Source organism: Abramis brama, assembly GCF_963993115.1.
Source record: "Abramis brama genome assembly, chromosome: 17".
NCBI lineage: Eukaryota > Metazoa > Chordata > Actinopteri > Cypriniformes > Leuciscidae > Abramis > Abramis brama.
This window is the reverse complement of record NC_139979.1, coordinates 25,876,695-25,890,929: the sequence shown is the minus strand read 5'-3', so window position 1 is coordinate 25,890,929 and position 14,235 is coordinate 25,876,695. Positions and strand designations below refer to the sequence as shown.

At 41.7% G+C, this 14,235-nt stretch overlaps 1 protein-coding gene across 3 annotated transcripts in view; it reads left to right on the top strand.

The window, feature by feature from the left end:
• Positions 1–14,235, top strand: part of grb10b (growth factor receptor-bound protein 10b) — a 125,686-nt gene that overhangs the window by 52,819 nt on the left and 58,632 nt on the right. For all 3 annotated transcript variants that reach the window (XM_084088008.1, XM_084088010.1, XM_084088009.1), the window contains exons 4-5: positions 9,917–10,124; positions 12,512–12,653. In XM_084088008.1, the coding sequence (XP_083944134.1) occupies positions 9,917–10,124; positions 12,512–12,653 (350 nt within the window). The remainder of the gene's footprint in view (positions 1–9,916; positions 10,125–12,511; positions 12,654–14,235) is intronic.

Here is a 14,235-nt window from a genome sequence, read left to right as displayed (position 1 = left end):
GTAGCACATAAAGATAATAAATACCAGAAAAATGTCTCAGGTTGCGTATGCAACCAAGTACCCTGAAAAGGGGAACGAGACGCTGTGTCTTTTGTCGTTTATGCTATGGGGGATGCCATCAGCATGACCATTGTCTGAGGCAAGTGGAAACAAATGGTAATAATCATTGTCAGACGACAGTCCAACTGTTTTGTCTGACGGACCGTACATCCCTACCATTATTCAGGAAGTGAGGCAAACAAGAGAAGGACATATTGTAGTTTGCCCAATAACTCTCTTAAACCAGGCTCTATACTCCAAGAAAGCTTTTATTCCCTACTTAAAGATCCCAATGTAACCGGGGGAGAGCAGCTCATACCCTGACTTGCCTATAGAAACACACATTCAAGGGGAGCGTATATCCCTTCTTCAAAACTCAACAATAGTTAGGGAGGGAGGCAAAGAAATAGAGGGAAGTTTGCAGAATGCCCACCATAATTCCGTTTACACTGCAGCAACCCTAAGGATGTAAGGCTTAACATGGTTCGAGAGAAGCGAGCATTTGTCTGCAATTATAAGCAGACAAATAATCTGTCTCCAATCTACTTTCCAAGCCTATGAAGTTGGAGAGGGCAATAGAGCTGAATTTTGCAACATCCACCCCTTTAACTTCTCTATAGGAGAACTCATGCAGGTCTATGTAGGCAGACCCCAACGGCAGCGTAAGCTTAGAGCGAGAGAGAAATATGTTTCCTATCTCTGCTAAATACCACTCCTTCAACACTCACGGAACCCCCAGAGAGGGATACATCTCATGAAAGCTGCTGACTGAGACCCCAGCTCTGTAAACATCTGTACGACAGCCTCACCGGCTGACTGAAGAGGTCAGAGTGTGAGATCAAAGCATTGAAGAGAAAGATTTTCTCTTTCTCCTTATCACAGATGTCTCTATTGCAACTATAGAATGGCCGATGCACTGGCTGTGTTCTTTGTGGCACAAATGGCTAGATCTGTGGCTTGCACAACTGTTTTTTTTTTTTTTTTTTTTTTTTGGACTGCTTCAGACCATTCAATAGGTGGGCATGGAGTCCCCACAACACCTGTGTCCCAGCACTCTTCACTGTGAGGGGATACCACCCTCTGGCAGCACTGCTGAGCGGAGATTGGGCAGATTTCATAGTGTGCAGGACCCCACAGGCCTGCCTCAGCATATGCCTTGTCATGAGCCACAAGGTGGTAAGTAGAGGAGATAGACTCTGCCCACCTCCGACCCAATGATTGAGAGCGGCCTGAGCTAGCAGGAGAAGCCCAAAAGGGAAAAAGAAAATCCCTGTGATCGATCCTGCCCTGCCATGTCAGCTGCATTGGGACCCAAACCATGAGGTGCAGACTCTCGACTATCATCACTCCAGAGAGAATCAAGCAATAACAGAGCCTCCTACTCTGAATGCATTGTCATGAGTGCCTCCAACCCCCTTGAGAGCTGAATGTGCTCCGTGCAAATGCTAGATTCTTATCCCTCAGGAGAAAATCAAGCAAGAACAGAGCTTCTTACCACAAATGTAACGTAATGAGCGCATCCAGCTTCCTTGTGAGTTGAACGCGCTCCAACAGACTCTTGTCTTACACGCGCATACAAACAAGCGACTCCTGAAGACAAAAAAGCTGAGATGCGTAACTCAGACACTCCATATGACACTCCACACGTGACGTCATTGTCTGTCGTCTGCCAGTGATTATTGGCAATTGTTTACACGTGCCTCAGACACCGCTCACGCTGATGGTGTTCCCCATAGCATCAACATCAAGACGCAGCTTCGAAAGGGAACCACTAGGTGGAGTACATCCAATGCTAGTCTTCAAGGACACCATAGATGGTGTCACAATAGTAAAAAGATAAATACCCAACAGAACAAACAAACAACAACAACAACAAAAAGAATAAAAATTAATAATAAAAAATGTCAGCCTCCTAATATGGTTTGAGTAATTAGATTACAAAATGTTTTGAAAGAAGTCTCTATACTCACCAAGGCTGCATTCATTTGATAAAAAAAATACAGAAAAAGCTGTAATATTGTGAAAAGTTATTACAATTTAAAATAACTGTTTTGTATTTTAATATATTTAAAAGTTTAATTTATTATTTTGATGCAATGCTGAATTTTTAGCAGCAATTGCTCCAGTCTTCAGTGTCACATGATCATTCAGAAATCATAATATATGCTGATTTGGTTCTCAAGAAACATTTCTTAATATTATCACAGTTGAAAACATTTGTGCCGCTTGGCTTTATTTTGTGTGTGGAAACCATGATTGTGGAAACCATGATATCACATACCAGGATTTTATCAGGATTTTTTAATGAATAGAAAGTTCAAAAGAACAGAATTTAAAAAAGGCGGGGATGGAGGAGCTGTTCTCCTGAATCATTCATGTATAAGAGACGTCTGAGATGAGTCCCAGGCCCTCCTCACAGGCCTCTACCTGAAACATAGCAGATTTAAATTTTAATATTTTCTGTAAAAACAAAAAGCTTTTAGAATTCAGTGCCTCATATCCTGAGGAAAGGTTGAATGATGGGTTCATGTATTTGCCGTCTCCAGGATGTCTCTAAATAATTAATAGTTGAACTTTCTTATGTCTACTTTTGTATCATCCCTAAAAGACCAATCTGAATCTTATACCTCTCATTATGGACCAAAACAGTTACTTTTTAAAGAATATCCTGCTCATTCTTTTCAATTTAATAAATGTTGTGACTGTCAGTACTTAAAAGTATCACAAACGTGGTCCATATAATAATTCTGTAGCCCATTCTTGAGAGTATATGAGAGATGTAGAAATCGTCTCGGTTACTAATGTAACCCTCTTTTCCCTGAAGGAGGGAACGGGAGACGTAACGTTGACGTGACGACGTAATTGGGATCACTTCAGGGAGCGCTATCAACTTCGAGTGTCTACAGAACGAGCCAATGAACGTTGGCGTGCGTGAATCGCGTCACGCGTCCCTCCCCACAGCGCCTTCAGGGAACACCTTCAGGGAACGAGGGATACATTAGTAACCGAGACGTTCCCTTTCAGTCGCTCACGTTCGACGTAACGTCGACGTGACGACGTAATTGGGATCCCATGGAAAATGCCACGGTTGCTGCCACATCCAGCGCCCTACGCAAGACTCTCAGACCCCCAACTGCTGGGGCGGAAGACCTGCGTAGAGGGAGTTCAACTGCTGTTCCATTATACCCCACACAGTGGAACTCTTGGATAACACTGGGAAAGCGTACCTTTCCAGGGGAAAGGACGCTGCGGAGCCACATCCTGCCCGAAGGGAGGTAACATGTGGAGAATACACATATGGACTGGCCAAGGGAGCAGTGCAACATATGGAATGTCACTGGGGTGGCTCCACCTGAAGGGGGAGACTACACCGGACAGTGACGGCAGAGCAGACTCTGCCAAGGGAAAGACACGGGCTCACCGCAGGGAGCTGGTCGTGGAAGAATACGCATATGGGATCGCCGCAGGGATCACACATTGGAACCCAGCCTAGCACAAGTTACAAACAGATCTACCTGTGCGGTCCTGAAAATCAGCTGGACCACCTGGGGATGGAGTCGCCATTCTCCCGGTAGCACCTGCTGCCGTGAAAGCTCGTCGGCTGCACGGTTGAGCAGGCCCGGAATGTAAACGGCACGAAGCGACCTCAGATGCTTCTGACTCCAGAGGAGGAGATGGCGGGCGAGTTGTGACATGCGGCGGGAGCGTAGACCACCCTGGCAGTTGATGTACGCAACGGTCGCAGTGCTGTCCGTACGGACCAGTACGTGCTTGTAGTGCTCGTGCTTGACCAGTAGCAGCGTTTTGAAGCGGCTCAATGCAAGACGCACTGCTAACAACTCGAGGCAGTTGATGTGCCAATGCAGTTGAGGCCCCGTCCACAGACCTGAAGCTGCATGCCCGTTGTACGTGGCCCCCCAGCCAGTGGCAGAGGCATCCGTGGAGACCACAGAGTGCCTGGACACTTGTTCCAGGGGAACACCTGCCCACAGGAATGAAGGGTCCGACGACAAGCTGAGAGTTTGGCGACAGTGCGGAGTAGGGATGTCCCGATCCGATCACGTGATCGGAAATCGGGCCCGATCACGTGGTTTCAGACTCGATCGGAATCGGACGTTACCTCCCGATCAGGACTCGGATATATATGTATATATATTCTCATTATTATTTAACACATCTATAGTTATGCGGTGGCACAGAGTTACGCCGGTTTCACACTGCACGCGTTAGCAGAGCGTAAGCAGCGCAGGAGCAGTGTGTATGGTGAGCAGGAGCAGGACACGCGCGTTTTGCTTTCACACTGGCAGCGTTTGTCACGCGCGGCTGAACCGCAGGTTGTGTACAGACAGAGTAGCCTACTCTATAATGGATAAGTTGGCATTGCTTTATTTCGTTTTCAAATACATTTAAGAGTAAATACTTGTCAAGAAGCTTATTTTATTAATAATTTCATAAATATAACTTTTGGTTCATCTTTGTTTTTATTGTTCTGGAAACAAGTTTGTTTTTGGACATTTGTTTTCTTTTTAAATTGATGTTGGTCATTTGATCGACTGTTTAAAACACAATAGATATCATCAATGCACTTTTTGGATAAAACTGCGGTGTATTTTGGCCATGATCAATGCATATCACTTTAATTCAGCGTAAGCGGCGCAGCAAAAATAGACTCTGCGCCGAAACGATCGCGGCACTGCTGCTTCTGCTCTGCTCCTGCTTCTTGCTGCCGCGCCGCCTCTGCGTGCGGTGTGAATGCTCTAATCTGTTAACATGGGCGCCGAAAAAAATACGCGCTACACGCTCTGCTAACGCGTGCAGTGTGAAACCGGCGAGTGCAGTTCCTAAAAGCACATTACTGGCTTTGCAAACACTGGCACTTTATTTTTTTATTTGTTTACATGCCTGCTGGGTATTTTAAGTTGAGGTGCTATTTGTTTATATATTAGACTTTTTTTATATTTACTGTTGCACTAAGTCCAAAAGTGAAGAATTTATGTTATTTATTACTTGATTGTTCAAGCTACCTCACAGTAGTGCTCTGTTTGTTAACAGAGTTGTTGAATGTAATAAGGTGAATTAAATAAAAAATAAGGAACATCCTGGATCTGTTTTTTGCTCTTCTTTATTCTTTTTTTATGTATTATAGAAGTATCGGATCGGGACTCGGTATCGGTAGATACTCAAAATCAAATGACTCGGACTCGGACTCGAGGGCAAAAAAACCTGATCGGGACATCCCTAGTGCGGAGTCACTTGGACCCAGCACGAGCCGCTCTGCCACGCCCATCTCGGGACGCGATCGTGGAGCCAGTGTTGGAACGGCCTCATATGAAGCAATCCGAGCGGCGTAACCGCGGCTGCAGATACCATATGCCCCAGGAGCCTCTGAAAAAGTTTCAGTGGTGCCGCTGTTCTGCGTCTGAGCGTGCTCACGCAGTTCAACACTGACTGTACACGGGCCTCGGTGAGGTGCGCTGTCATGTTGATCGAGTCCAACTCCATACCGAGAAAAGAGATCCTCTGCCCGGGGGTGAGTTTGCTCTTTTCCCAGTTGACCCGAAGCCCTAGGTGGCTGAGGTGACTGAGCACCATGTCCCTGTGTTCGCACAACTGCTCTCTCGACTGGGCCAGAATAAGCCAGTCGTCGAGGTAGTTGAGGATGCGAACACCACGCTTGCACATGGGAGCAATGGCCGCTTCCTCGACTTTCGTGAAGACGCGGGGCGACAGGGCCAGCCCGAAGGGTAAGACCTTGTACTGATATGCCCGTCCCTCGAACGCAAAGCGAAGACCGAGGGAGAATCGAGACATGAAAGTATGCGTCCTTCGGGTCGATCGCTGCAACCCAATCTTGGGGACGGATGCATTTGAAAATGCATTTCTGCGTAAGCATCTTGAACGGTAGCCTGTGAAGGGACCGGTTCAGGACGCGCAGGTCAAAGATTGGTCGTAACCCACCACCTTTCTTGGGTACAATGAACTACGGGCTGTAGAAGCTGGTCTTCATATCGGCTGGAGGGACCGGCTCGATCGCGTCCTTCGCCAGTAGGACTGCGATCTCTGCCCTGAGCACAGGGGCATTGTCCGCCAGAACACAGGTGAACACAATGCCCCTGAAAGCAGGGGGGGCGCCGGGCGAACTGAATCGCGTAGCCAAGTCTGATGGTACGGATGAGCCAGCGAGACGGGCTGGGAAGCGTTAATCAGGCTCCCAGGGACCGAGCAAGCGGGACCAACGGCACCACAGACGTACCCGGGGTGGGGCAGTGCGGCGGAATGCAGGGACCCGACTCGGACGGCACAGCGGCCCGAAGTGGGGTCTGAGTGTGTGGCGCCGCATGTAATACAGTGTAATCTGACTTTATCCATTAATAGGTTTATAAACAACTGAAAAAAATAAAATAAAAATAAACAAATGTTAGGGCATGTCAAAACTTCACCATGGCCCAAAAAAAAACCTAAGACCCCTCCAGAGGGTTAAAGTTAAATGTTTGTCAAAACATTAACAAAATACATATAGGGCCTGATTTACTAAACAGGGCAAATTTGCGTGTGAGCGCAATTCCAAAAAAGTGCAAATGGGAGTGGAATATTCTGCGCATGATCTACTGGCAATTTAAAGAACACAGATGCAGCCGGATCATTTCCATATTGACCAACACAATCTAGCGCCTGGTTTAAGACGTGCTTTTTTTGGAGCGGTAAATAATGGCTCAAATACCAGTAAATTGACGAGCGCAAACCTTAGTAGCTAAATCACCTTGCATGATTCATTTAAATACTCCCCTCCCATAAATTTTGCGTCTGAAAGGGAAACTCCTACAAATGCATAATGCAATAAGGTCAGCCGCAAAAATAACCCTGTCCACTCCTTTTCAGCGCTAACTTTTTCACTGCGTGTCTTTAGAAAATCCTGACAGTATAGTGTTTTAAAGCCAAAAGAGGGTTTGCGCTGGCGCAAGCTGTTAGTAAATCTCTTTTTAACAAGATCTGTATGAAGATGTTAATATTAAAATGTATTCTATTTGTAAAATCGAAACAAAAGTCAACAGTGATTCAACCTTTATCCAGGACTTCGATTCACCCATTAATACACGTTGAAATGCCTGCTGGGTTTCAACTAATTGTTTGATCCAGTTCACAAAAGTGGTCTGAATGATTTGTTCATCAATTAGACTTAACATGAATTCAAAATTGGCAATTATTCATCATCATTATTTTTATTTTATTGTAATATTGTAGTGTTTATTTTAAATGATTATCAGTGCACATTATTATTATTATTTTTTTTATTTATTTTTTTTTCATTCATGTCTGTTTAACTGTGTTTACTTCTGGAGTGCCTGCATAACCCTATCTAAAACAGTTATTTTCTGAAACGTACACCTACAGTCACATTGGTGTGAAATTTGTAACTAAATTTGTAACTATGCCTCAGTGAGGCTGGTTGAGAACGGACAGTGTATTTGCAAAGTCCAAAAAAAATAAAAATAAAGTATCAAATCGGCTCTTTTGGTCATAAAAGGATGCCAACTACATATTAGAATTTGTCCAGTGTGTAATTTGTTTTGATTTTTATCCACTTGTTTGTTTTAGCACCCTCTGCTGGACTTGCAAAAATTTGCTTCTGTTTCTATTACAGAAGGCCAAGTGCATGCAAATTGCACTGTACTGTTAAAGAAACAGTTCACACGAAAATTAACATTATTTACATATCGTCATGTAATTCCAAATCTGTATGAATATTTTTTTTTTAGTGCAATGCAAAAGGAGAATTAAAAAAAATCCTATAGAAGTTTTGGGGCCCTATTTTAACGATCTGAAACGCAAGTATCAAACGCGAAACGCAAGTAACTTTGTGGGCGGATCTAAATCAAATCTAAAATGGGTTGGTCTGAAGTAGCTGCATTACTCATAGGTGTGGTTTGGACGTAACGTGAAATAAACCAATCAGAGCGACATCTCACATTCCCTTTAAAAGCAGGCGTGCTTGTTCCATGGCGGATGCTAATATAACGGCGGATTTGCCAGGAGCGGTTCACAGCCGAGGACACCGACGTTCTCGTCAGGGCCGTAAAAGACAGAGAAGTGACATTGTATGGTGATGGGAGAAACCCACCCAAATTAGCTTCGGTTAAACAGGCGTATAATAATTTGGGAAAATGTGTAAGCTAGATTTATGCCTATTTTTTCACATCTTCATGGACACCACAATGATTTCCCTTGTGCGGAATATTTTTCCTTGTAATTATGTATGGTTTGCAAAAATGGCAACTGCTGCGTCTGTGTAGATGAGAGAAGCAAAGTGTATGCATGTTGTGCACACGCTACATTATGGACAAGCATGCGCCCTTAAAATAGCATCTGAATAACGTGCCACTGACTTTAGACTAGGTTATCCTGGTCTGTAGCGGAATTGTTTTCTGGAACTGCAAAATAGCACCAGGGAACGTTTGCGCCGGAACACGCCTCCTCTTTTCACTGAACCGCCTCTGGGAGCGCAAGTTCATTCCCTAATTTACTTTATCATTTAAGTTTGAATGATTCGATCACTGTATAAGTTTTGGGACTCAATAAACTGGTTACAACTCTTAAGCTGTATTATGAATGAATTAATTTCAGACTGTTCATTACTCACAGCTATCGTATGGCTTCAGAAGACTCTGAATATAGCCCACATTTATAACTACTTCCATGATTTTTTTTTTTCATGATTTTTTCATAGTGCTTCCATTTTGAAGCCTTAAACCTTTAGTTACCATTCATTCTAATTTCATCAAAGTGAGTGGCCAGAATATATGGGAACTTGTGCTTGATGTTACTAAGTTATGAGATTAGATTTAGATTTACAGTTCGAATTAACGTTAGTGCACTGATTTAAATAGACTTATTCAGTGCTAGGACAGAATTGCATCATGATTGATGTTTGCCAGATATGTGGTTCAGAGTGTTGTTTTGTCATGCTGATAAGCCATGTTCAATTAAAATCAGTTAATGTCACCAAGCCCTCCTATTTTATTGTATCATTATACCCCATGGCGTGACTTCACTCTCAACCCCCCCCCCCCCCACCACCCACCCCCGTGCTAAAGCCTCGGTGTGTGAATGTATCTTATAGCTCTCCAGGATCTCTAAGTAGAGAAGGGGCTTACCTGTCTCTATTAATACATAGGGATCATCTGATTATCTGATGGGTTTTCAGAAAAAGGTCTTGCAGAGGGCACAGGTAACCCAGCCTTTTGCCAATTGTAATCAATTTCTTCTAGATAAGGTTTTGTATAAAGGCATATATATATATATATATATATATATATATTTGGAAGTCAGTGGGGTCCATCAACTGTTTGGTTATGGACATTCTTCAAAATATCTTCTTTTTTTGTTCAGCAGAGGAAATACATTTTTACAGGTTTGAAACAACTTGAGAGTTAGTAAATGATGACAACATTTTCATTTTTGGGTAAAAAAAAACCCTTTAATGCTTAAGAGCAGGATTGTTACATGTCTACACATCCCTGAACTACATTGTGAGAGTTTATTAAATCTTAGGTCGCCCTCTAGTGGTGTGATTATGAAACACATTTCTGAAAGTTCATAACTTATGTACTGTATGATAGTACCAGTCCAAGATGCTTTTTGCTTAATACAATGTTCCAGCCATGATAACAAACCAAATTTAGTAATGGATGTGACTTGAAACACCTGTTCTCCTGCTCAGCAACTGCAGATGACAGATATATGTACATTAGATCACACATATTTTGATTTTACTCGATATAACAATCTTTTAATAAACATTTTATACTTATCTGATAAAAGGTAACTAATAGATGTGGCTTTGTATGTCTAATATTCTTCCCCTTTCTCTCCCTACCAGAGGATGACGTGGATCTAGAAGCTCTGGTGAATGACATGAACTCTTCCTTTGAGAGTCTGTACACTTCTTGCAGTGTTCAGACTGAATCCACTCCACTGCTGCACAATGGCCAACCGCACCGACCCGCTGCATATCACACACGCGCTCAGTCCACCTCTCCACACCAGAGACTGCGGCGGTCCCAGCCTATGCACATCCTCGCTGTCAGGTAAAAACCCTGAAAATATATGAAACGCACACATACGGTTTCCCCAAAATGTATTTAGACTCTGAAGCCACACTTTAAAATGTATAAATGTCATTGTGGGTGTTTATTTTAAAGAAAGACATTTAGCAAGTTTATTCGTCTGACATTTTAAAACAATCAATATAGAGTTTGAAGGACACCATAGACATAATAGAGAGTAGACGCCGCATCGACCGCTACTGCATACTGGCGCTGTAGAAAAATGGGGACATTTCCAGTTTGACTATCAATCTGGTTGAAAAACCTAATGTTGTGTCTTCAAAAACAAAACGGGGACTGTCTGGTCACTCTATGATATGTGATGTAGGCTATGATAGGTATTTTGCAAATCACACACTATAAATATGATAGAGAAGCAGAAACAGATAGTGGCAGTAAACCATATATGATTATATTATTATTACTTTTCTTAGGGTGAATTACATGTGAATAATACACAGTGTTGGGCAAGCTACTTGGAAATTGAAGTGAGCTAAGTCTCTGCCATGAATAAAGCTTCACTACACAAAAGCTACCACCCAGTCAAATGTAGCAAGTAACACAAACACAGCAGTAGGCTAGTTCACTACATAGGAAGCTACTTTAAGTTGCGCTAATTTCACATGACAAGAAAAGTGTAGCTTGTGTGGCCAAGCTACCTGATAAATAAAGGAAATAATGAAGCTACTACCAAAATACTAAGTTACTAGCTAAGCTACAGTACAAGTAGCGACTGCCCAACACTGATAATACAGTCTGTGCCACTTGTGTAAAATTCGCTGGCCAATGTTATTCCAGTAATATTTGTTTTATTTCTACAATAGCATTTTTGTGTCAGTTGTAATCTAAGTCAGTGTTATGGAATATGAGTTACCAAGTCTATTGATTCTATTCACAAAATACAACCAATAGTACGGTAATGTTAAATCTTACTTGTGAAAAGTAATCCCCCGAGCCCTGTTTGTGATGGTCCACCGATGTGAGCAGGAATATGCTGCACAGTGCTTGGCATCTTGTTACTTCTGCTGCTACGCAACTAGGAGTATGACCGGTTCAAGATGGCGGCCGCATTTCTTGCGCCCAGCGGCCAATATGGCGTCTACTCTCTATTATGTCTATGGTTTACACAACACCATTTTCAACTAAAAACGTAAAACCTTTTATGCGTTTTGGCCATTCGTTTACACGACAATGGCATTTTGGGTGCCTGAAAACCACAAAGTTTTGAAAACGGGTTTCAAAGTGCAAGTTTTTGAAAATGTTCTCGTGTGAACAACAAAAACGTGAATCTTTTTGTGAATCGTAATGCGTATTATGTGTTCAATCTATAGTGTTTCATCGCCATCTAATGGCCTGGCAGCAGAATACAGGGGTTTTATTCGTTTTCACGGATCCGTGTGAATGGGGATCGTTTTGACAATGACGCTTTGTCTGTACGCAGAAAACTCAAAGGAAAAACGTCTCCGTTTTAAGCATATCGTTGTCGTGTAAACGTATCCTAAAATGTACTTGAACCTATATTGTTGTTAAACATTGGGGGAACATGTTTCTAGTTAATATGATAAAGTGCACCCGTAGTTGAGGGGAAGTGACTTCATACATCCACTAAAAATCACCTTGGTACCAGTTGCACAAAAGTCTTTGTGAAAACTGATCAGAAGAGTAAAGTTAATTAGTGAAGCATTTAGTTTGCAGACGATACCTGCTTTGATATTGTGTTATTTAAAACAGCGACATTCAGACATTTCTTAATATAGTGTACAGTAAGTGTGCAAACACTTACACGAACATAGCACATTTTGCCGCAAGAAATACCAAAAACATACCAATAACATCAAAACTTCAAAGATTTTCCAAAACAATAGCTTAAATGAAGCACACACACTATGATCTTTTTCAGCTTGGCTTTCTTTGCCTCAATCAAGAGTGACACTATTGTTATTATTCCATTGCTCTGTTATGCTGAAACCTCTGAGAATAAATGCTTTCCATTTGGTGAGCATATTTTTGCCTCTCAGCTGCGGATCAGAGCAGGAAGTTGAGCATACCGAGCTTGTGAACGAGGGTTCACTCAAGCAAAGGTTCACTCAGAGGTTACCGTTCAGACTTCAGCTCTGAATTCCATATCACACACTCCCTCATGCTCTCAAACCTACGGCACAAATGTGTGTGTGTCTTTCAGCTTTTCTCTGAAGTCCCCACTTCAAAAGGACTCCCTGTCTAATGGCAGCTTCAAAAAATGGCCCAAAATGCTAATGCTGCCCAAAGCCGCCAACAATTTGAGGCTGACAGTAATACTTTTGGCTTAGAGACAAGGTTTCTTGTACGTAATATAACCCTAAATCGGAGATTTTGCTTTATTCTTCCAGAAGACTTCAGGAAGAGGAGCAACAGTACCGAACGTCCTCTCTACCTGCCATCCCCAATCCCTTTCCTGAGCTCTGCAGCCCTGCGAGTTCCCCTACGCTCAGCTCTGGCTCCTTACCTCAGTGTCAGCCCTCAGGCAAATATGTAAGAGATCCTTTGTTCTCATTCCTCTCTCACTGCAAGGACTAGTTTACTCAGAAATAGAAATTCTGTCATTATTTACTCATCGCCATGTTATTCCAAACCCGCAAAACACATTTTTATAAAACATCAGGCCATATGTACTCCAAAAAACACATGTGCACACACATACACACACACACACACACACACACACACACACACACACACACACACACACACACACACACACACACACAAAGCAACAATAAGTATTCTGAACCATATGATTGCTTTAAGTGAGGAACACATTGAAATTTGAGTAATTCTTTTATTTTAATGTCAGTGACATCACACCTGGCGCATTTTTGAATCTGATGTGTGATAATGTGCAGAAAGATTCTTTAAAAAAATGTCTTTCCTTCCTTCTTCCACGAGGTGACATTGCTACAGTGTAACTACACAAATAAGTACTTAGGGTTACACTTTATTTTAAGGTGTCATTGTTACAGTGTAATTATATATTTAAGTACTGAGTAATATTAATTAACTACATGTACATACTATAGGGTTAGGGTTAAGATGAGTGTTTGGTTTAGGGTAAATTGCATGTAATTATGCATAATTTATAGTTATTCTACAGTAACTACATGTAACTACATGTAACGTGTAACAATGACACTGTAAAATAAAGTGTTACCGAGTTTGGTTTAGGGTTAGTTGCATGTAATTATGCATAATTTACTGTTATTACTATGGTAAGTACATGTAACATATGTATCAAGGACACTGTAAAATAAAGTGTTACCGTACTTAGTAATATTAATTAATTACTTAGGGTCAGGGTTTGGTTTAGGGTCAGTAAATATGCATAATTTACTGTTATTACTATAGTAATTAAGTACATGTAACATGTAATTAGGTCACCTTAAAATAAAGTAGCGAAATCAATAGCACACTTGGTTGGAATTTGTTTTTTGTTTTGGTTACACTTTATTTTAAGGTTTCCTTGTTACAGTGTAATTATACATCTAAGTACAGAGTAATATTAAGTAACTACATGTACTTATTATTGGGTTAGGATTAGGGTTTGGCGTTACTTTATTTTACAGTATGTGTACTTACAATGTAGTTACCCAAGAAAGTACTGGGTAATATAAGGTAACTACATGGGATAAGGTTAGGTTTAGGGATAGGTTCAGGGTTAGTACCTATTAATAACCCAGTTATTGTAATTGCTATAATAAGTACATAGTATATACATGCGGACATGATAGTAAAATAAAGTGCTACCAGGTTTGGTTTAGGGTTACTTGCATGTAATTATGTATAATTTATATTTATTACGTACATTATGTAACATGTAACAAGCACACATAAAAGATTTCTTGAAATGTGACTCAGATATTCGCATTGTGCCATATTTGGAGATTTTAAATGTTAAATACTGTTGGGACAACATAGGTTTTGAAACGTGCTGAAATGGAGTTCAGTGTGGTGTATTGCTTTAACGTGTCCAGACACTGGTTTCCTAAGAAACAGGTCACTTCCTGTATGGTGTGACTCATGTGCTCTTACAGTAAGAGCTCACTTACAGCAGTAATAA